Raw genomic sequence first — 24066 nt, 5'->3', positions numbered from 1 at the left:
TGAATGGCTTCAACACGGCGAAGCGCAGCAAGATGTCCTACGTGGAGTGGTTCCTGAAAATCTCACCAGATGGCATATTGGATAATTTTCATCGCGAATTGATCTCCCTCAACCTCAAGAGCATGGCCAAATTGAAGTGGGTGAAGGAGCACCAGACGTGGACATGGAGCCAGTGGAACAATGTGCTGTGGACTGATGAGGGCAACTACATTCTCGGACGGTATAGAGTGTGTTTAACACCCCTCCCCAAACAAAAATGTGTGGTTGCACCTTTGGATGCGAGAAGGCTCTGGTTCCTTGGTTAAGGCCGTGTCCCAAAGGTGCAAGACCAACTTGAAGCGAGCATCCTCCGAGTATGATCTTGGAGTGCGGTCTTGAAGTCATGGACTGGAAGTGAAAGTCTTTCGAAATGCACTTCGACTGCAGCGCCAAATACGATCAATAGATAAAACTGAGTACTCGTTGTTTTCCCCATGTTTTAAACACTTGTTTTTCACCATAGAAATCACGTTGCATTTTCAAATGTTCATACACATACATTTCCACACATTACAAGCACTTTAACCAACAACTTGCTGACCCATAACGTATATTTAACCTGTGTTGCTGGCTTTCTCTCCCCACGATTTTAAACTAACAACGAGTGTGGAAATCACATGACCAAGTCAGTTTCCATCTGCACTGCGAGCTATGCACTTGCGTACTCCTGTTCTTGGTGCTTTCGAACTGTACTAGGTGACGTCACTTCTGCCAAAACCATGCTTCAAGTACGTACAGCTCACCGCTCACGATCCCCAAACGAGGGAGACTGGAAGCGGGTGTGAAGGTAAGGACTGGTACATTTGCAGATTTTAGGGGTAGAAGAAAGCCTTCCGCTGCGGCTTTTCGAAGTGTGTGGGAGTTGATTTGCGTCAATCACGCAGAGCGTCTGTCCGCAGCAACAGTTTGCTGCTTTTCTTTCAGTGGCCAGAATACTTTTGTATTGCTTATGCTGTGCATTATTTAGACTGTATTTCAAAGAATTTTAAAATAATATACGGCAACGACTTTAGGGTTACCAGATGACAAACTTATAAAAAGAAGGCATTTTTAGATTGCAAAATGATAACTTTGGACGAAAACACACGTTTTGTGCTTACTGGTGTTTTGGTGAGCTTATAGATCACACACCCCTGTAAAATAATTTTACACCTTTTCCGTATAACTAATAATAGGCCGCATTGTAGGCAAATGTCTTAATATTCTAATATTTATTCCCTGTGCTCCTATATTCAGGGTTCCCACGCAAACTCCAAATCCATTTTCCCCGAGTTTTCCAGAATCCTCAAATTTTTCCAGAGTATTGAATGCACAGTGAATGACTACTATAATTTTACAGTGGCCTCCTCCATTTCCCCTCATAGCCATACCATCCTCACCTTCTTTATTACTGTTGTTTTCTGATGCAAATAACAAAACTAGTTCAATAATAAAATAAAATTACACTTCTTTGCATGTAATTAAGAACAAAGATGACCAGTTTTCTAGAACTTTAAACACCTCAAACAATTTCTAACATATCTGATATAGAACATTGAAATATTTTCACACTTTTCATAGATGTTCATAAATAGATACAATATCAGTTAATCTGTAATGCGTACAATAATAGTTAAGACAAACAAAATTATTGGAATTGAAAAGGTTTTCTGGGCAGCCCGAGAAAACCTTTTCAATATTCGCCGCCAGGAAAGCTTCAAGAATTATTTAAATTATTGGAATTTTTAAAACATATACAAATGAAGTGACACTTATTAGTACCGATTTAAAAAGGAATAATAAGTTACCGAGACTGAAATATAAAACAAGAAATGTACTTAATGTCTGATACAGCAAATTAAGAAAATTTACTTCTCAGAAGCTTCAAGTTTTTTTTAAAATTGTTCTTCAATAGCCTTTGCTGCTTCTTGCATCTTTTGTTGTTTGGCTTGTAAAGCACAGATCTCACTTGCTTTATGTTTCATTTTTTTCCTTTTGTTTTCTTTGTGATCACATTTCTTTCTCATCTTCTGCAATGTTTCTTCGTATCTAATACGTGCACCTTGAACACACTGGATCATCTTTGCTTACTTCTACATTTGACACTCCTCCTACCACTTTCACTGCATCATAAACTTGCCTAATAGCCACAACAGACTCTTCTTTCAAGTTTTCTATTAAAACCTGTCCTCCTCCGTAGTCGAGCGGGTTAAGGTGTTCACTCGTCTTGAGATCGTTCGCTGCGGGACGGCGTAGGTTCGAATCCGGCTCTGGTCGGAATTTATTCGGCCTGCGTATAGGGCCGGTGGCAACCCACCATCGTGAGGAAATTGGGGAGCTCCGAATGAGTGAGCGTAATCCGGTCGAGAAGACCTACTATAACGGCTGGGGATACGTCGCGCTGACCCCCCGACTATTCCAATACTGGTTGAAGATCTCCACGCTTAGAGGTGACGCACGTCAAGCGTGGGAGGGAGACTGGCAGTCGGTAGGTATGCCTTGGCCCTTCATGGGCTGTTGCGCAACGGATTATTATTATTATTAAAACCTGCTAATTTACAGAAAACCCACTTTCCACATAAGCATTGTCATGTAATAAAATCAAAACCAACTTAACAGTGCTCCATAACTCAGAGAAGTCATCCTTGCTCTTCATGACACCTGTAAAAAAGAATCTAGTGCATCAGTTTTGATTGAAAAGTTACAAAACTTCTCTCTCAATTCCTTTTCACTACTGACATTGTGCAACAATGTCTTAAACTGGCGAATTACTTTATCACCAGTTACAGCCTTCATTCTCTTTCTCCTGAGAAGTTCCTGTATCAGGTCTTCCATGCGCTGAGCACATAAAAAGGTAAAGTGCTCCCCTGTGCTTAGCACAATGCCATGAAGGGGTGTGGGGGTAACACCCCACACTTTCTTGATCCGGTCTTGAGTGGGGGTGATGTGATTTGCATCACGCCCCTGACCACCTTTACTCCCCCCAGGTACCCATGTTATTCGACGTTGGGTAGGAGCTGGGGCCGCTTCCATCGTTAGAAAAGTTCCCGGATTTGAACCGGCGCTGAGCACATAGCTTTGGAAACTGAGTCATTTGCTTCGGAACTAAACAACTAGTGGCTCTCACCAACTTGAACTTAAGGAGCTACGTTCCACAATCTTCTCTGTTGTTGGTTACAGAAAAATTCTGCAGCTAGTAAAAAAAAATAAGCTTCTCCTTTTGATTCACCTCTTTAGCTTTCAAAGCAGCTTTGGCACCAATTTCAATATCAATCTTTGTCAAAGGAATCAAGTTGTCAGAATTCCGGACATCAATTTGTATTAATTTAAAACTATTTTTTGCATTGTTCAAGATGTCTTTTTGTAAAAAAAAGAAGGAAGAAAAACTTAAAACTACTCCCTAATAAGGGAAATCAGAAGAACACTGGTTAACTTTAGACATCAGGTTATCTTTATTATGCATTTTCCATATCTTGAAATATATTTTACGTCATGTAAAAGATCGAAATCGGTTAATTTTAAAAAGCGCAAAATTTATGAGGGTATACACTTGTTCACCAGCCCTGGAATCACATTTAAAAACAAGAAACAGACAAACAAATAAATAAGAGTTCCTTGCTGAAAGAGAAATGCTACAACAGCCTGGATTATCCACAGACAGGAGCATATTATAATCCCTCAGTTTTGCTTCATTTGGAACTAATAATCAATTACAAGATTTTCCCTGAGATTTGTATTGTTTTCAAATTCCCTGAGTTTTCCAGGTGTGTGGGAACCCTGTATATTATACGGTTGTGAAGCTTGGTCTCTTACTTTAAAAAAAAAGCATATATTGACATTCTGCCTCGGAGTTATTTTCTTCCAGGCCTAAGGTCAGGAAACAGTTTTTGCAAGACGTCACTAAAAGCACATTTGCATTTTGGCATGGTTCAGATCGCTGATCTACAGAATTTCACTTCTCCACTGCCATGTAACAGCAAGAGTACGGGAGTTAAAAAATACTGTTTATTTCTGAATTCTGTCATGAAACTCAAATCAAAGTAAGCCGCGGCGAATTGCATATTCTTGCCTATTGTCAGAAACTTGCTACTCACCAAGAGCCGCGGTAGATGTCACAAATGGTTTGAAATCAAAACCTCGCGCGGCGGTGACAACAGAAGAGACGCAAAGGTCCAACACTTTTTCTTTGTTGCAAGAAAAAAGTTTATTTTCTTTGCGCTTGCAACTGGAATGTTGTATTTCTTTACTTTGAAATTGAAAACTGAAACAATATTAACAATTGTTTGCAAATAACATTTTGTTACTAATCTTGAAGTTAAGCAGCTGTGAGGTTCCAGCAGACACTGCCAAAATAATTATTTCCCGGTCCCGATTTTTCGGGATCCCGCACACCCGTACTAACCACCGATGGTGCGATAAGTGAAACCCACCCCACAAAGCTACCAGCCAGGGGCGAAAAAGAACTGCGCAGACCCTGGACTTCTATAAAACCGTACTCCCGTGAGGAGGAGAGTCGAGCATGCTTTCTTATGGCCCGAGCTGAACAGATTCAGGGGAAAGTGAGCGAAGGATTTTGGCCCAAGGTTTAGGAATCAGCAGTGTAGTGTTGACATTTGTCTCCCTTATCACACAACATATCAACAACATTGCGTTCTGACGTCAGGTGTGAAAGATTGTATTGTTAGCCTAAGTTGTTAGGTTAGGCTTGCTAAGTTTAGTTCTCTTAACATAAAAAAAAAAATTTCATTGTATTTATGATAATTGAACCAAACATAACAGACCTAACAACAACGTAGGTTATTCCTAGTGTGACGTCAGAACGCAAGGTTGCTAAAGTGTTATGCGATAAGGGAGACGTGGTGACTGATCAGCTGAAGTCTGTCTTCTATCTCCTTGTAACATGTGTCAATATTTGTTATGAATATTTGTATATTCAGCTGCGGTGTGTGCCACGTTCAAATATGAGTTCTAACACTTGTAACGTGTATTTTCGGAAAGTTGTTTCTGTGTTTTTTGAATATGACACACCAAGGATTGTTCACATTCGCAGCAAAAAAGTTGGTGTGATTAGCCGGTTCATACAGCTTTGTATTATTGCATATATCGGAGGGTATGTAATTAGTTACTGAATTTATTGCTGCATTTATTCATCGAGTCAAGTATAATATTTTTATATGCAAGGGTTATAATACGCCAATATATATGTTTTTGTTATGTTAAAATTACCATTAAATGTTAAGTATCCCCGAAACGCCTGAAATTCTTGTATTTTCTTCTTTTTCACATTGGTACTTACGTATTCTGCATTCCTAAGGTTGTGTTCGTTTATTTTTCCCTTCAGTAACATGCTAAATGGCGGTCACAGTTTCACTACCGTACTCGGCATGCAGTGTTTCCACCCCACTCCACAAAAAAATACCTACGTAGCCCCACAAACCATTGACGCATAGCCCCACGAACCATTTCCAGTAAGATTAGGTTAGGTAGGGTCACGTATAGGTTACAATAGTTAAAAATTGGTTTCAAAAAAATATGTGGGTAAATTTCTCGTATCGGACAAACTGCTGAAATTTGCTAGTTCATTTAATTTGAATATTCGTACTTACGTATTCTGCATTGAGAAACATTGCTGAAGGTGGCATTTCACTTATTTCACGGAAATAAGCTCTATTTGCGACATATCGAGTAAGTTTTCTTAATTTCTTTTTGCCTTCGGTAACATGCAAAATGGCGGTCACAGTTTCACTATCGTACTCGGCATGCAGTGTTTCCACCCCACTCCACCCAAAAATACCTACATAGCCCCACAAACCATTCACGCATAGCCCCACGAACCATTCATACATAACCAACGAACCATTTCCGCTAAGGTTAGGTTAGGTAGGGTCACTATAGGTTACAATAGTGAAAAATTGGTTTCGAAAAAAATATGCATAGCCCCACACACCATTCTCGCATAGCCCCACGAACCATTGACACATAGCCCCACAAACCATTTGCGGAAACGTACCTTCTTCAGTTACAAAAACACGTGTTTGGAAACACTCACCGGGATTATGTCATCACACACAGGCTACATCCACCTGGAAGTAAATGGATGCAAGAGCTTTCGTGCATCGCTCACACATTTATATCGAAAAATAGACGATTTACCGGCAACATTCAATGAACAATGCGAGAAAACACTTCCCCGAACTTCCACAAGTCTAAAGAAACTGCATTCGGTAAGTAATTTCGCCTGTAAATTTGAAGAAATTCGTTTGTCTGACACGAGAAATTTACCAAAATGTGTGGCCCCACACACCATTCTCGCATAGCCCCACGAACCATTGACACGTAGCCCCACAAACCATTTGCAGAAACACCTTCTTCAGTTACAAAAACACGTGTTTGGAAACCCTGACCGGGATTGACTGGGATTATGTCATCACACACAGGCTACATCCACCTGGAAGTATATGGATGCAAGAGCTTTCGTGCATCGGTCACACATTTATATCGAAAAATAGATGATTTACCAGCAAAATTGAATGAGCGATGCGAGAAAACACTTCCCCGAACTTCCACAATTCTAAAGAAACTGCATTCGGTAAGTAATTTCTCCTGCAAATTTGAAGAAATGCGTTTCGGGGATACTTAAATTTTACCAAATTACCAAACTTTATTATCATGTATTTCTATTTGACATGTCCTAAACTACAGATGTACTACTTGTGCAAAATTGTAGTCTTTGGATGCAAATAAATCGTATCATATCAGATAAGGACATTCTGCAGAGATAATTCATGATATAAAGTAGTATGCACACGACATTGCTTTTTTAAATTTATACTCGTTTATAGAGAAATTATGCACTTACCAATATGCTATTTGTATTGCCTTAAAATAAAAATAAAAATTAGTTTGCATGGAAATTTTGAAGGATAGTAAACTAGTACCCTTTTATCGTCAATTAATTATCCATTACTCTGACTACACCTTTGACAATAGAAATGGGGCACTCCACGAAAAGTGGTCTTGCTCCATAGAATTAATCAGAAAATTATCATTATTTTTAAGGTTTAAATGTTTGTGAATGCATATAATTTGAATATTTAACCAACAAAAAATATTGTTAACAGTATGCTATAGGGAAAACACATTTCACTCGTTCATTTCGTCATTTTTTACATTCGTACTTACCTATTATACATTGCGAAACATTTGTTTAAGGTGGGATTTAGTTTTTTTCATAAAAATACAAGTAACTTCAATTTTCCACATATCGAGTAATTATTGTTCGTTCCTCTCTCACACAATATGGCGTAGATATCTTGACTAGCGTTGTCGATGATCAGTGGGTTTGCAGTGTTGCAACCTTCTTCAACAAAAAATACCTACTTTCGAAAACCCCACAAAGCATGCACGGATAGCCCCACAAACAATGCACGTGTAGCCCCACACACCATTTACAGATAGCCCCACGAACCATGCATGGGTAGACCCAGAAACCATTCTAATAGCCCCACGAACCATGCACGCAAGGTTAGGTTCTGTGAGGTTAGGCAAACATAGTGAAAATTGTCATGTTCTTGCAAAACAATGGCGAGTTTGGAAACACTGACTGGGGGTTACGTCATTGAACGCACAGAACATTTGGTTCAACGTAATGGAGGCAAGAGCTTTTGTGCATCGGAGAGACATTAATGTCGAAAAATACATGATTTACCGGCCGAATAAGTTGAACGATGGGAGAAAACACTTCCACAAGCTTTGAAAAGTCTACAGAAACTCAGTTCTGTAAGTAGTTTCTCCTGTAAATTTGAAGAAATTTGTTTTCCCTATACCATACTGTTACCAAAATATTAGCATCTGTAAGCTGTATGCTTCAGAGACAAATGAAGTCAAACTTTGCCACATTTTAAAAGTGTAACACATTTTCGTTAACGTGTTTCATGCTTTCAGGCTATGTCATCATACTGTAGGTTCTTAAATTTGATAGCAGACACCACAAAGTACTTAATAATTCTATAAAAACAGTTGCTTATGCATATTTTAATCCAATCTTATGTCTAAAACCTTACATTTGATGTGTGAAATGTCACACAGGCCCACCATGGTCAGCCTGCTGCGAGGACACTGCTTCTCGTCTCCCAGCACACATGTATGGAATGCCCCAAAAGTATTTATTCATGTGTTGCTTCAGTATTGCCAGTTTTATCCTACATCCTTTCACTCCTTTTTCAGATTTGTAATGTATTACAAGAAGGGCTACCAGGAATTCGGCCCAGTTAACAGTGCTGTAACTTCAAAACTGAAAGGACTTACAGTGACAAATTTTTCAAATGCTCAGCTACAGGTAGGTTACTTATAAATGTAAGTGTTCAGATTGTTTATTTTATTTTATTTTTTTCAAATTTTGCAAGTCATTGTCACACAAATTTTGAACCTTCCTTAAAGTAATGAGCAGCATTTGAATTCGAAAAAAAAAAAAACTTCAAAATTACCTTATGCAAGCATGTGCACTTCTCATGGACAAGGTATTACCAGTTGACAATTGACAGTAAGTTTCGTAGACTAGTGGGAATGAATGTAGAAGTAAATCGGAACCTTAGTGGAATATAGTTAGGGACTTTATTTTAATGCTAGGAGAACTAAACCTAACCACGAAAGCATATATTGAACAAAATCTCAAGTAATCTCTAAAACTCTGCAGTATGTGTTAACAGATGTAAATCGAACCATATAAAAATTGCATTCGTAGCATGATGAAATTGCAATAAAACAAAAGGAACTTGTGCCCTTTATCAGTGGCATGCAGTGACATTTTCTGTTGAGGAAGCAGATCCCAAAAAATTAAGGAAACTAAGAATTCATTGCTTCTACATGGTACATTATTCTGAAAAAAGTTAGCACTGTACATAGTACTATTTCCTTAATGTCTCTTAGGGGAAAAGTGAATGTCTTGGTGCAGTTCATTTCTTCGACCTTAATTTTGTCTGTCAAACGTTTTCAATACAGCAGACGATCACAGATGATTGAAACAATTTTCACATGTTTCAGTATTCACAAATTCACTTTGGTACCACGTAGTTCTTTCTGTAGAAAATAGTAAACAATACTAACATTTAAATTTTTGAAACTCTGTTTCCACACAACCACTCAAACTTCCCCGTAGTTTGAAAGTTGGTTGCATTTGAAGCCCTTCTCTGCTGGCACATTTCAGGAATATCTGGAGTTGGACGCCCACTTTTCACTTCATTTTTCACAACACACTCACACAGAAAGAGAGAAGGCGAGGAAGAGAGATGTGGGCCAAAACAAGCAAAACAGTTAGAAATTCACAAGTCTGAAAAACATTAACTTTTAACCTTGCAAAGCACTTGAAAAAAGTGTGATCATGGCTAGTGAGTTTTCCCAACTCTATTTTGTGGATGTGTGTGGACGTGTTAGCTGTCTTAATAGACCGAACGCTCTGAAACATTCATCTCTTTACATATAATATGTTATACGTATATTAGCAATCTTATTTTTGTGATTCTCCTGTGCTTTGAAACTTATGGTTTATTTAAAAATATAAATTGTATCTAGCTTGGTTCATATGCTACAACACTGGCAGTATACAGTACTCGTGGACATTTAATTGTGCAGTTTGCAACACTGAGGACATCAACAGACTGCACCGATGGCACTCTGGTTTTCTTTTGGTCCTTACTGATTGGAAATCGAAGTTTCCCTCCATATATATCGTACCCTTTTATTGGATCCTTGAAGGTCGCCTGTTGATTTTTCGAGGCCTTTCTGGGTGATATGTCGTAGATGTTTTGTCAACATGCCACAAGAGGGTGTGGATGACCCCATATCTGAAAAGGACAAGGAGGCTTGCAGGTCGATTCTTTTGAGGTGACTGAAGAAATAATGAGAGACCAAAAGTTAAAGAAGTTATTTTGTAGCTGTTATGCTGTGGGCCTTGACCTTGCTGTACTGGAGTACACGCACATGTTACTTATATTGGATTGCTCATTGCTTTACTGTGTACAGGGTAGTTAATGATTTGTAACCCTTCAAAAGTGTCATGGCATTTTATATTTATACTCGGGTCAGGATAGGAACCGGCCCCCATTCTCAGCACAGAATGGTTATTTTAACCAAATCCTGTTTCCCTGCTGGCTGCTTAGGGGAGGAGGGATTGGCAATGGTAAGCCTAATTGGCTGTTAACAGTGGGTGACTACCATAAGGCGGTTCCATGCCAGCTACAAGGTCTGTGACTAAAGTATGAATTTATCTTTAGTACATTTGGTTTATGTAGAACTTAAAGTGTGAGTAACATTTTGTAAAGTCTTACCACTGTAGTTGTTGGTAATCAAAATAGAAGTTCCTGTTTTGTATTTATTGGGCTACAACATGTCTTAAATAAATTATCCCTTATTTGGTATTAAAACTTTTTAAATTTGTTTTTTTATTGGTCTCATTATAGGGGTCACTAGTTTTAAATTAATGGAGGGGCCATTCGCAGACACAAATTTATTTCTTGGGAGATATCAAATCAAATGCTTGTTTAACCCTGGAGTTGTGCTCACCCTAGAATTAGTTGTAAGTTTTTCAAGCCCAGATATGATATCACCTTCTGGCATCTATAGCTGTGATTTGTAATCCCTATGGCCAGTCAATATCAGTTACAGATTGGGGTACTACTCTGTCTGTGCAAACATGTAATTTTGATGACAGTCCTTGTTTTGGAATTTGCAATCTTTTGTTTACGTAGGAATACCACCATTAAAACAGTAATAGTAAACAATGGACATAAATTACAGGGTGTTTCACTCGCCCTCGGCCCCTTATTTTCAGTTATAAAAATCTATTGGTCATAATTTAATAAACACGGAGCACTATCAGGTGCATCACAACAGCAGGGTCAAGAACTCTCACTCTCAAACGGGGCCTCCCCCATGGCACAGTGGTAGCGTCGTTGCCTTGTAATCAAGGGGTCCCGGGTTCTATACCCGGTGGAGGCACAAGTGGTTCGGATCCCAACTTAAAACTGTAGGTCCAGCCCCGATTAGCCTTACTGTGCATAAAGTGGACTAAGAAAACACCAACTCTCGCACTCAAACCACATGTCAGTATGATTGGCATTAAACGGCAGAATCGCCCAGATGCACGCAAGGACTAGAGAAACTGACACCATCTCCAATGACGTCACCATGCTTCTCATTCACCAAGGTATGTTCGTAACAAATTTCATTACATTTTGACTAGGGCTCGGAAGTTGGTGAAAAACCATCTTTTTTTTTGACCCTTGACAACAATCCTAAACCTGATATCAATTTGTTTTCATTAAGTTAGAACCCGAAATTGTTTTTATTTTGCATTTTGTGGCCTTTAGGTCATTTTTCAGTATTTTTGCTGTGTTCTGACATGGTCTTTTTAGCAAGTTCGCCATTAATTGAAAAGCTCTATATTATTTTTAACCGAAATGTTTGGTAATGGATTAAATAATTAACTTGTGGTACATTTATTTTTCCTCCAACAAATTGAAAACACTCTGTATGAAGCCTACTTTGAGGTTCCCTGTTGGCCACTATAATCACTTTAATCTGTAGTTTTAGTCACAGTCATCTAAACACCAGTTTCTTTAGATTGAGGGGATCGTTGATAGGCTATGTGAAAGCCTGATATTCGAAGTTAATTGGCTGCGAGAGATGTATCATAAGGGGGGTATAGTTCTGAGGAGCCACGTCAACACTCAACCAAGCAAGGGGCTTGCCCCGTGAAATAAGAACAACACTCACGATTACATTTAAACACTTCAGTTGACTGGTCTGGCAGGGGTGTGGGAGAATGATAGACAAGGATTTAGGAACGTTTGTTACCTGTAGAACTTGATGTGATGGATGACTCGCTGGTTCGTAGATGAAACGCTGATGAAACTCTCCTGAAATAAAACCTCTTTCCGATAGCGTACTACTCCTCGCTGTAACTCCTTTAGCCCCGGTCGATAATCTGACTATAAGCCGGAGGTCCATTTGACCTGTTCCATTCGTCTCCATAGCCACATTTCTAGAGCTTCCAGTTGCTTTTTCTCACTTCTTCTCAGTATCCATGTTTCCGCACCATATAGAGCTGCACTCCATACAAAGCATTTCATTAGCCTTTTTCTCAGTTCTCTGTTCGTAGATCCACAGAAAAAAAAAGATTTCTACCTTCGCCATTGCTACTCTCACTTTAATTTCTTCACTGAATTTCATATCACTGTTTATGATGCATCCAAGATATTTAAATCTGTCTACTTGTTCGAGTCTCTTACCTCTAATACTCACTTTTACCTTTCTTGGTTTTCTTCTCATCACCATTGCTTTCATGTTATTCACATTTAATTTTATCCCGGACTGTTCACAGTCTGTATTCATTTCTGCCAACAGGGATACCCCTCTCCCAATTTCACTTCCCTGACTCATTTCTTCTATTCTCACTTTTACACGTTTCATATATATGTTGCATAGAAGCCTCCAGTCCTAATCTACACCAATATTCTTCAGGATCCCTGAGAGCTTAGTCCAACTCACTCTATCAAAGGCTTTCTCCAAGTCTACAATTACTACAAACATTTCTTTACCTTTTTCAGATATTTAACTAATTATTCTCAGTAGTCCTATGCCATCTCTTGTACCTATTTCCTTTCTAAAACCAAACTGTTTTCTCTACTCTTTATGAGTATAGGCATCTATTTAAAATTCTTAGAATAACTTTTGCTGATTGTGATATCAAACTGATTGTCCTGTACTCAGAACACTTCTTGGCACTACTTCTCTTTTTAGAGGTACTAATGAGATTAAAATTGAATTTTAGCTAATACATCATTGTATCCAGAATGTCCTTGAAAATGCACTAGTATTTGAAATGGTCATCATATTCACTATCTTCATCTTCAGGAATATTTGTAGCCTCTGCCCATACAAGATCAAAATGCTCATCCCTAATTTTCTGCAAAGCCTCTCACACCATGCTGCTATTTGGTGGAAAAGTAAAGTGCTCCCTTGTGCTTTGCACCATGCCATGAAGGTGTATAGGGGATGTGGAGTTAGGGCCCCACACTTTCTTGATTATGGCCGAAGGTGGGGGTGATGTGATTAGTACCATGCCCCTGGCCATGTTTACCCCCCAGAGTTTCCTCCATGTACCCAGTTTATACTATGCTGGGTGGAAGCCGGAGACACTTGAACAGGTAGAAAAAATTCCAGTTCTTTCCCACTGGGGATCGAACCTGGGTCTCGCATGGTTGTCAGACACCCTATCGACTGAGCTACTGCGACTATTTCATTGAGAAGAGTCTATTTGCAGAAACTGTGTCGTACTTTCGGTGAATCCCTAGGCAAACAATGGCAGGAGCCATGGCTGTCCCATGGTAACGGTTGTGTTAAGGTTATTTATGCACACCGATTGTTGATGTTCATAGATTCACGTTAATGTAAGCAGTGTTATCAGTGGCATCAATAATACCCCCACAACCCCCGTGGTGCGCAGGGGGGGATGCACGAGGTTTGGGGTTACAGGAAGATTGATAAATTAAGAAAGACTGATAGTTCATAAAAATATTTTCTTTCAGCGTTAAGATATATTTTCAATCACATGTTGTTATATTATACCCCTACAACTGAAAACAGAAAATGTTAATTAATAAAAATGTAGAAAGGGGAATGCCAGATTACAAGAAAACCTTCTTCGTCACCGAAGGCTAAACCATAGGCAAGAAAATGCACTGGCAATGCTTTCATCCCTTCTCACCCCTACATACCACCCACGTTTCACATAAAAAAAAAAATCAAGATGACTGGGTGTGAATTATCAAGATAGAATCGAATATGGACTCCGGGAAATTATTTCCTGGCTTTTCGTAATCATGAACAGCCGAGAAATTTGAAAGTATTTCATTTAAAATAGGTTAATTTTTTATATTTCCTTCATCGTGTTATAACGGGTATCGTTATATGAGTCATATGATATTCAACTGTATTCATGATTTTTCTCTATATTATTGATAATGATTATTGAAAATTATCCACGGCTGTTGCTGCGCGCATGCTTATATTCTTGGGGACTCACAGAGCAAAATCTTTATATCTGTTGGCAACATTGTGCAGCACGATACGAGTAACAGATCTTTTGAACAGTTCATTGGTAATAACTGATCGTGATTTCCGAACGGGATCCAGTAAGAAAATGCTTCTTTCTTTAATGTGATTTGGCGAGTTTGTGAAAAACAAAGATTAAACCATGGGTTTTAATCATTCTCGGATATACGTTGGATGTGAAAGCAGTTCTGCACTGGGAATTGGACTTGTTGCCGGAAATCGCAGGTTGGAATCTGAACGTGAGGAACGGGTCGCGGAAGAGCGATTCAGGAGTTCGGGGAGAAAATATGGTAGACGCAGAAGTGAGCTGTTTTGATGCTGCAGATATCAAGGGATATCGGTCCATTTATAGGTGATCCATCCAAATTGAAGGATGCCTATGACCCACAAAGGATAAGATTACCTGTTTCACGAGAAATTTGTGAGCGCAAGTGAAGGTGTGAGCGGATATGTGGATTTTATTTTCGCTCAATATTCACAAATTGAAGGACCCGGATGCATTGTAAGTAGGAATCCTTTTCTATCTAAGTGATTACGGATAAACTCAAATCCAGCTGAGAATACATGAAACTCATCGGCTTTATACGTGATTTAAGCTAGCTTTCGTGTGCGTATATTATGGCCATAATACGGAACTCAATACGTCGTTAATTTGAGCGCGAAGCATATGCTTGAGGTAGCCATCTTGACGAGGAAATCTCTCGCTGCCTAAGACTGTGTAAATATTAATTATTGTATATAATTTTAATTTATTGTGCTCAATTCATTCATTATTTTCTGTGATATTTGTCAAAATTTACCTCATATCGAATGAGAGATTTTGTAACGTATGTTTACGTCCGTTAGCTGTCAATAATTTTGGCTGCTAAAACTTACATAGACAAATTTCATTGTTGGTTTTCATACGTTGAAAGGGTATAAAATTGTATTCGTCAGCAACGTCAAAATGATCTAAACTGGTAATTTTTCAAATTATTTTCACACGTAATAATTGACGGTGTCAATGAGCATGGTGTGATCGATTTTAAGGAAAAAGACAACGGTCACATCAGTTGATATTCACGTATTAATACGCCATTGTCTGGCATGTTGATAAGGTGCAGAATGTAGCTTACGCAAAATGTTGTGTTGTGTGTTCGTCGTAATTCAAAATAAAATCCAGCAGATCTTATTTCTGCAATTGTTTTAGTTAATAAATGCTCATAAATCAACTCTCTAGTGTGAATATTATTAATTTACAGATTTCAATTCATGTAAGATAACCATGTGCATACTAATGTCAGTGATCTCTTACAGGTGGGGGGGTTCACTTCTTACTGGTCACTCGTGCATGAATAATAACTCAAGAAATTGTTACTTACTTTTACCTTAGCGTATTCGTTATCGGGAAAGAATTTAAATTAAGTTCATCTTTCGGGTGCGTCAATAAGTCAACGGAGATGGGTTCATTTTAATATACAGGGTGGACAGGTGACAGCGGAATTTAGTATAAAGCATAAGTTCATTTCTGCTGCGGTTTTATACTTCTTGAGGTCAATAATGGTGAACATAAACTTTTAGGGTAATTTTGGTCAAGATTCTTTAATTTGTTTAAGCTTAATTGTTGTAATTCTTTAACACGGCTACCAGCGTTACCGATGAGATGGGTGGGGTCACGTGTGAGAATTTGGTGTGATTTCAGTGTTTTGCAATTGAGATGTCATCTAAATTGTTCACATTAACTTAGTATACCTACCCACCAGGCATTGACATTCTGATTGGGAGTTCTCACCTCTCAGGGTTCGTCACAGTGTCTCAAATTGAAATTAACAGTTTTTATTACAGAAAAACGAAGAGGATCACTTGAAGGGGGAATAGCGTGTACAACTCAAGATTTTCACCGCATCTGGAAATTTCAAAAATTTCTCGACCTGGTCAGAAATGGAGAATTGTTTCAGTCCTGAAAGTCAGGATTATTAATACTTCCTTCCTAATCCTGTCCCGACCAAAAATTTTCCATTCTGCACGCCCCTAGTGACGGCAGTGAACTTGAATGCATGTATGATATACTGTAAATGCCTGGAAAAAATCATAAAGATGTTCAAAATGTTCAAACAATGTTGCAATAATGTGTGGATAAGTGGTGTGAAATCGTTAAAATAATTTTAGAGGTAGGACCCACATCTTAAAACTCATATAGAAAATGAGAAAAGCAATATAAAATACTTAGTCCTACAATTCAAAATGAACTTATTACACTGGCTTTTAAACTGGTGTTGAGTGGCATAATAGATGACGTTCTAACGGCACATTTCCACCTTATTTTGGATAGAACCTAAGATGTTACTAAAATTGATCAAATGTCAGTTGTAATAAGATACGTCAATATTAAACCTGTTGCAGGGTGGCGATAGACCTGGAAAACCGGGAAAAGTCAGGGAATATGAGGTGTCAAAAAAGTCAGAGAATTTTGTCTTGTTGGACTTTTTTTTTAAAAAAGATATCGTTATGGAACTTTACGGGAACAGGAAATCTTGTTGCTAAGTTTTGGTCTGAACTTTTAGGCCCCTTTTATGCACAACACAACCACAGCGCCAGAAACCAGTGATGACAAGAGGAAGGAGAGAGAGAGAGAGAAAGGAGAGGGAGATAGGGAGAGGGAGAGAGGAATTTCCAGATTGGCAGAAAAATGTGTTAAGCCTCTAAATATTACGTGGCAAATGCATTGAATTATCCTTTTTTTCTTATCTGTAGATGGGAGTAGTAACCTATACAGCACACACATATTAGGGGACGTCCTCTGGATATCCATGCCGAAATTCTGGATATCCATAGGATGTCCAGTAGACATCTATATGTCCGTCCATGGTACGTCTATAAGATATCCAGGAAAGACGTGTTTTGAACATTCTGTGGATCATTTTTGGATGTGTTTTGGACATTCTGGATATGTTTTGGATATTCTGTGGGTCATTTTTAAACATCTTTTGGACATCCTGTGGATCATTTTGGATGTGTTTTGGACATTATATGGATGACTTTTGGACATGTTTAGGACATGAGGTCACGTGATTTTCTGGATGTTTTTATTTCATTGTGGATAAGGATATATTCTGGACTAAAATTGTGCCTAATCTGGACATTATGCTGGTATTTTTTGCACATACTTTGGATACGAAAAGAACATTCCTGGACTAGATTTACACAAATCGAAGACCTCGAGTACACATATGCGTATAACAAGCACTCCACCCTCTCTCTCTTTCTCTCACTCACAAACACAAATTCACACACACACATATCTACACACCCGAAAAGTACTTTGTATTCACACGCATAATCATAGTAAGCAGTGCTTATTCTTCACTACTACGCAAGGCAAAGTCCCCATGAAATTGCAAACTGCCGTTGTGTTCGAGACGAGACACAAAGAAATCCTCGTGGCAACTTTCACCTACTTGGCGCGCATGCGTGACTAGCTGAAAAGACAATGGACCTACGGGCAATGCAATTCCTGTTGGAGATGTTTTTAATTTAATTTTTAGTTTGAGTACTAACATAATTAACACTAGATACTATGACTGTATCTTTACACAGATATCAAAACATTTATGTAAAATTTGTGATAACACGTGGACGTAATGCCACATATGTCATGAATATCCAGAACGGGACGTCTATGGATATCCAGGTTGCGAAATTCTCTGGATATCCAGGAAGGGATATCCCATAGACGTCCCATGGATATCCCGTTCTGGATCTGAATTGGACATTGTGGACGTCCTGGAGATGTGTGCTGTATGGGAAGGAGACAGAACTGTCAACAAATGTAGAGGATGGGAGCGGGTGGCGCCGTCCGATAGTTGTTGGATGTCGTAGTAAGTAATGTTTTTGGACAAACTGGAGGAACATGGAATCAAATAGGCTCCATTGATACATATGATTTTTGTCGAATGTCGCCACCCGACAAAGTATCTCACTACAATGTGCGACAGGAATTGCATGCATGGCACTCTTATGGAATTGATTTTTGTTGGATGTCTTTGGACTGCAACATCCAACAAAAATCACATGCATGAACAAGAGCTTTAAACTCATGAAAGATGGTCATTAATCTCTCACTGAGTGAAGTTAATGTCCAATATTATGAAATAAAATACTAATAATAAATATGTAAATGTTTTAATATCATATTTACTTGAATCATTCAATCATAAAAGCAAATAACTTTCTTCAAGAATTGACTTTTCTCTGGAAGCCCTGCTAAATTTTCACTTTCCATCTACTGATTTATACGAGATGTGTCCAGAAAGTAATTTCCAATTAGTAGGGATCTTGATTTTTCGCAAACGTGAAAACCGTGAAAAATGTTAATTGCTGCGAAGTTGTGTTTATGAATGTGCAGTGATGTCTGGACACATTTTTTGCCCGTTCAAAATAATACGAATTGTTAGCGTTTTTTAGCGATTTTTTTAAAAAAATGTCCTAAAACAATGAAAAATTCCATGGAATCCAACATTCTTGTCTTTTCTAGGCTTAAAGACACAAAATGTGCCATATTTGTGTACATAAAACATCCCAAGTTTTTTCCAACATTTTATTCAAGAGTAAACTATAATGCTTGTCATACATGGAATAATTCCGACAGCCACATTAAATCATGTATTTCCCACGATTTTTTCAACTTCTATCAAAACAATTTGATTACAGAGCAAAGTGGCAGTGTTCTAACAGGAGATCGAGTGCGTATCTACCGTCACACAGGAGCCGCATCTTCAGTATTTGTTGCGCGAGATGTGTTTTGAATTACCAAGCTAAGTGCACACCATCGGCATTTGTTGGGCGAGAAATAATGGAGCTCAGTCGTTAGGGCGTCGGACTACCATGCGAGAGACCCGGGGTCGATCCCCTGCGGGGGAGAACCGGGATCTTTTCCACCTGTTCAAACTGCTCCGGCACCCACCCAGCATCGTATCAAGCGGGTACCTGGAGGAAACTTTGGTTGGTAAATGTAGCCAGAAGTGTGGTGCTGGTCACATCACCCCCACCTTCAGCCGTGATCAAGAAAGTGTGGAGTCCTAACTCCACAACCCCTAGATGCCTTCATGGCTTGATGCTAAGCACAAGGGAGCACTTTACTTTTACTTCCTCAAAAATCTGTTCCAACATATCAAACTGTCACGAAAATACGTAGACCATTTAAAATAATACACTAGTGTCCAAAATTAAAGCAACAAACAAAAATCCTTTTGTTGTGTGATTTTTTTTGTTGATATATTTGCCAAGTTTAGCCTGTTGCTATCGTGATCATCTTTGTTGATAAATCCTGACAGGGGTGACCACAGGGGGGTTTTATGGCACAGTTTGTGCCATCGAGATTTTTGGGGGAGATTTTTTCCCTTCAAATAATATAAAATTCAAAATTTATATATTTTTCCAAAATATATGTAAAAATTTTACACCTTAAATGCACCATATTTAATCTATTAGATGAAGAAATGAAAGTGTTTAGGGCATTATCGAAAGGGGCGGGGGGGGGGTATCAAACTCCTATATATTAGGCCTTAATTGACACATGGGTTCTGAGGGGGATTCTGAATTAAACTTTGGGGGGAAGAGTATCCAACTCTATGTCTTGAATTATGGCGAGTACTTTAGTTAGAGGGGGATTGAGCATTAGATGAAGGGGATATCTAATTCTTGTGTATTACTATTGTCTTAGACTGTTGCGGAAATTCTGGTGTGGAGACTGAGAATTAATTTTTTGGAGGAGGCAATATCTACTCTTCAATATCAACAGTAAGTCTAAAATTGGTATGGAAATTTTGGTGGTAGGATTGAGTATGAAATTTAAAGGGGGAGATAGAAAGCTCTTGATAAAGTGTTAAATCTTGAATTGTCAAGGAATTTCCATAGTGGAGAGAGAGTTCGAACATTACATTTTGGAGACTGTATTTAGCGATATTGTGTGTATGCACACGTTTTCGACCCCGAGTGTGACAAAGGAAAAGACTAAATATCTCGGGATCTTAAGAAAGTATTGACACCCCATTAAATTAATATTCTTCAAAGCCTGCAAAGAAATGGATGTAAAATTTTTCCTGCTCGCTTCGCTCCAAACGATATCTTGCTACGATGTGTGTTTGGCGCTTTAATGAGATAAATATGAAGTTTTTATACTAAAGCTGCAGTACAAGACAAGCAATATTCTCAATTGATTGATATGGTTTTTTAAGTCCACGTTATACACTTTAAGGTTAATCGGGACTGAACCTACAGTTTAAAGTGGGATCCACGTGATATTCTCGATTATGATGAATGATTTTAGGGGTGGTCTTGAGTGATGGCACCCCTGTTTATGGAGGAGGGGCAGATCAATTATAATGTTCAGTAAAGCTAAGAAAAAAGTTACTTTCGGTAGACACGCTGTCGTAATTAAATATTTTGTGAGGATTACGATATAGTTTAAGGGTGCGAATGATATGAATTGGGTTAAACGCATGACATGGTTTGGGTGGGATGCTCCATTGGCCTTGGGGGGGGGGAGATGGGCATCCCTGAATCCTGGCACATTAAGCTTAGTTTATTTTCTATCTTAAACCAGTTGTCTATGACATCATATATATTACTATCACCTGATCATATTATGTGGTCAAATGGACACACGGGAAAGAATGTCCGTTTGTTGCTTTAATTTTGGACATTAGTATAGTTTAAAAGCACAATGGAAGTATTAAGTTTTGGTATATTTGGCAAAAAAAAATGTTCTAAAACAAAACGCGAATTTTGGGAATCGTAACACTAACAAGTCAAAAAAGATAATACCAATTTTTGGTGCCATAATATATCAGTATCTGTCACGTGAGATTGATTGATTTTAAAATTTATGGGTGCGTCGCCACTTATGGTCGTTATGCACCCTTCAGTATGTACGAGGAAAATTCCATTATCTAAAACCCTTACCTTAAAATTAAAAAGGGGGTATGGAAAATAACTTTCCCAAAATAACTTTCAAGATATCAAATTCACGAAGAGGCGTAGGCCATGTGACTTACAATTTGAAAGTAGTTTTAAAACACCATGAATGTATAATTTCAGGTATTTGCCAGAAAATGCGCTAAAATGAAAATGTGAATTTTGGGAAAAATAACACCAAATAGTAAAAAAATACACCAATTTGAAAAAAAAAATAACAAACAATCAAGGTCTCTACCGATTAGGCATAAATAAAACAAGAATATCAGTTGTAATTTATTGCATTAGTTTCAGTGAGTCCTAACCTAATTTTCGGCATAATCACCACCGTTGTTCTGGCATTTGTCGTAGCATGGCACTAAATTTTATATGCCCATGTCATATGTGTTTGACAGCAAAGACACAGCGTAGCTGTCAAATCCTTGTCCTGCCAGAAACCTCTTCAGGTCAGGGCTGTACAGAGAGTGGTCCAAGATCTCTCACCTGAAGTGATGCAGAGGGCCCGCGTGTACTCAGCTGTATGGGGTTGTGCACATTTGATTGGCCTTCTGTGAATTGTCTGCTCCATCGTCTGACCATACTATCATTCATGACATCCGGTCTGCACACCTCACACGATTTCTGGTGGCTCTGTGCCAAATTCTGAGCATGAAAAAATCTGATTACTACACGTAGGCTATATCGCAGTCGGTAGGAGACTGTATGAGAGCTGCAATCTTTAATCTAGAACTGTCATAAAACGGCTGCATTGCGACTGTACCAGATTACAGCTACATGCTACTTCTTCCTGCCCGCATGTGTGTGTCGCTCTCCGGCCACTAGTGCTGCGTACAGGTACCATTGGAGCTTTTATCAGGACGTCCCTCATATATGAATTTTCAGAAGCTCTTATTAACATAATGTTCCTGTTTTAATGTTTGATTAGCTAAATCAGGTACCTATACAATGCAATTCTATAAATTCCTTGCGTTAAATTTCTAATACCTACATACCCTTCTCCTCAACAATAATCATACAACTGCACGTTGTCAGTTTCACAGTACTTCACTTGGATATACTGTACTGAAGCAGAAATCCTATTGATAATGTAGGGAAATATGACACTTTCTTTTGTACAATTCAATTGTTTTACTTATATGCAAGAGTTAAGTTATTTGCTTTACAGAGAAAAATGAGTCCACACTCATGGTTCTTGCAAGCAGAGAGTTCCAAACCTCAGTGGAAATGTCAACATATAATACCGAGAATCTATAAGGAGAGTGATAAATTACAAAATGTATTTCTTAGTCAGTCACTCTTCACTGTAATCTCATTTAGTCGTAACTTTAAAAATAATCAAGTATTTTATTTTACACTTACTGCGTATGATAATATTCAGTAATCCTTCACTAGCTTGTGAATTGTAATAATTTTCCAAATTCACTATTTTGCAGTTTGAATTCAAATCATAGACAATAGAGAAATTAAGTCAATTACTTAAAAAATCCATACCTGGATCTGTATCAGTTTATTATTTCCATTTGCAAAAACATCGATTTAGTTTAGTTTGTAATTGTCAGGGAAAAATGTAAATTTTGTCCTGGAAAACCTGGAAAAGTCAGGGAATTTTATTTCTGCTTGTTTGTAGCCACCCTGTGTTGGCTTAACCTTTCATACCAGTTTTTACATTGATTCAAATTGCATGTATGGATTTTCATATTTGTATATATCTATTATAAATGTAGACGCGAATTAATATTTTAGAAAGGAAAGCTTAAAAAAAGAAATGAATAGGGGCACACAGCTGAAAATTGCGTGAAGGGGGGGGGGGGCAGACCATGTTAGTTACGCTACTGAGTGTTTTATCTACCTTCTGAGTAGATGGTGTCTACTTTGTCTACTTTGTTACATCTTTGCATGTCATTTAACTGACATCATAAATGATTTGATAACAATGCAATAAATTATTTTTTTGTCATAATTGTTATAGCCTTATTACTACACTAGTGTCCAAAATTAAAGCAACAAACAGAAATCCTTTCCTCATGTGAAATTTTTTTTTATAAATTTACCAAGTTTAACCTGTCGCTATCGTGATTTTTTTTGTTAATAAATCCTGGCACATTAAGGTTAGTTTATTTCTATCTTAACCAGTTGTCTATGACATCATAAATATTACTATCACCTGATCATATTATGTGGTCAAATGGACACACGGGAAAGAATTTCAGTTTGTTGCTTTAATTTTGGACATTAGTATAGTAGTAAGTCTAGAATTATCATGAAATAACATTGGGGTATTCCTTTCTAGGTTCCTGATCAATACAAGCCGCTGTACAGGAGGGTATGGGACGTTGTGGAATATGTCACCCCACCAGCAGACAATGGAGGTTTTTTTGTTACAACAAATGTAATAATAACACCAAATCAAACAATGGGATTATGTGATGAGGTAAGTCTTGGTTTCAAATCACCTAATGTGTATCTAATAACTCAGTGATATGAAGGGAAACAGTTGGTACTGTTGCATGTGACTAATTTATGTGTGTCCTACCCCATGGCATAGTGTGTTGTTACCTTGCAATTAGGTGTCCAGGGTTTGATACCTGGTGGAGGCACATAATGGTTCAGATCCTAGTTTCAACTGTAGGTTTGGTCCTGAATGGCCTTTCTCTGCATCTAGTGGACCTAAAAACAAGCTATACTCAACAACAATTTATTTTGTAGACTTTTGGTGATGAGTTGTTTTGAAGTGTGAAGTTGTTTTTCTGTATGTGAAGGCATTGAAATTTGATTCTATAGAATTTGCATGAGCATCAGAAGAGGTGATGGTTGAACTGGTAAGTGAACCCCCACCCTGATATTTGCCATTGCTTTCAAGTTAGGAGAAGAAAGAAAAATCTGTTATTTTTATAATCAATAACATATCAAGAGTTTTTATTAATTAGCAGTGGCTTAATATGGAATACCTTACTACAACACATTACTCAATTTGATAACATT

The 24066-nt window shown here is 38.1% G+C and overlaps 1 protein-coding gene across 4 annotated transcripts in view; it reads left to right on the top strand.

Annotated features, from left to right (window-relative positions):
• The first annotated feature begins 4736 nt into the window (after positions 1-4736).
• The window catches only part of LOC145988592 (P2X purinoceptor 4-like), a 55959-nt gene continuing 36629 nt past the window's right edge, over positions 4737-24066 (top strand). For 2 of the 4 annotated variants that reach the window (XM_083123582.1, XM_083123581.1), the window contains exons 1-3: positions 4746-5128; positions 8245-8356; positions 23375-23515. In XM_083123582.1, coding sequence (XP_082979708.1) covers positions 4980-5128; positions 8245-8356; positions 23375-23515 — 402 coding nt within the window. In that variant the 5' untranslated portion in view covers positions 4746-4979. Of the gene's footprint in view, positions 5129-8244; positions 8357-23374; positions 23516-24066 lie in introns of all 4 variants that reach the window. The other 2 variants (XM_083123579.1, XM_083123580.1) reach the window with 2 other exon arrangements.

The sequence above is a fragment of the Lepisma saccharinum genome, chromosome 6 (genome assembly GCF_977018435.1).
Source record: "Lepisma saccharinum chromosome 6, izLepSacc3.1, whole genome shotgun sequence".
Taxonomy (NCBI): Eukaryota; Metazoa; Arthropoda; class Insecta; order Zygentoma; family Lepismatidae; genus Lepisma; species Lepisma saccharinum.
The sequence above is the reverse complement of the archived record's forward strand: the minus strand, read 5'-3'. Positions and strand labels throughout refer to the sequence as shown.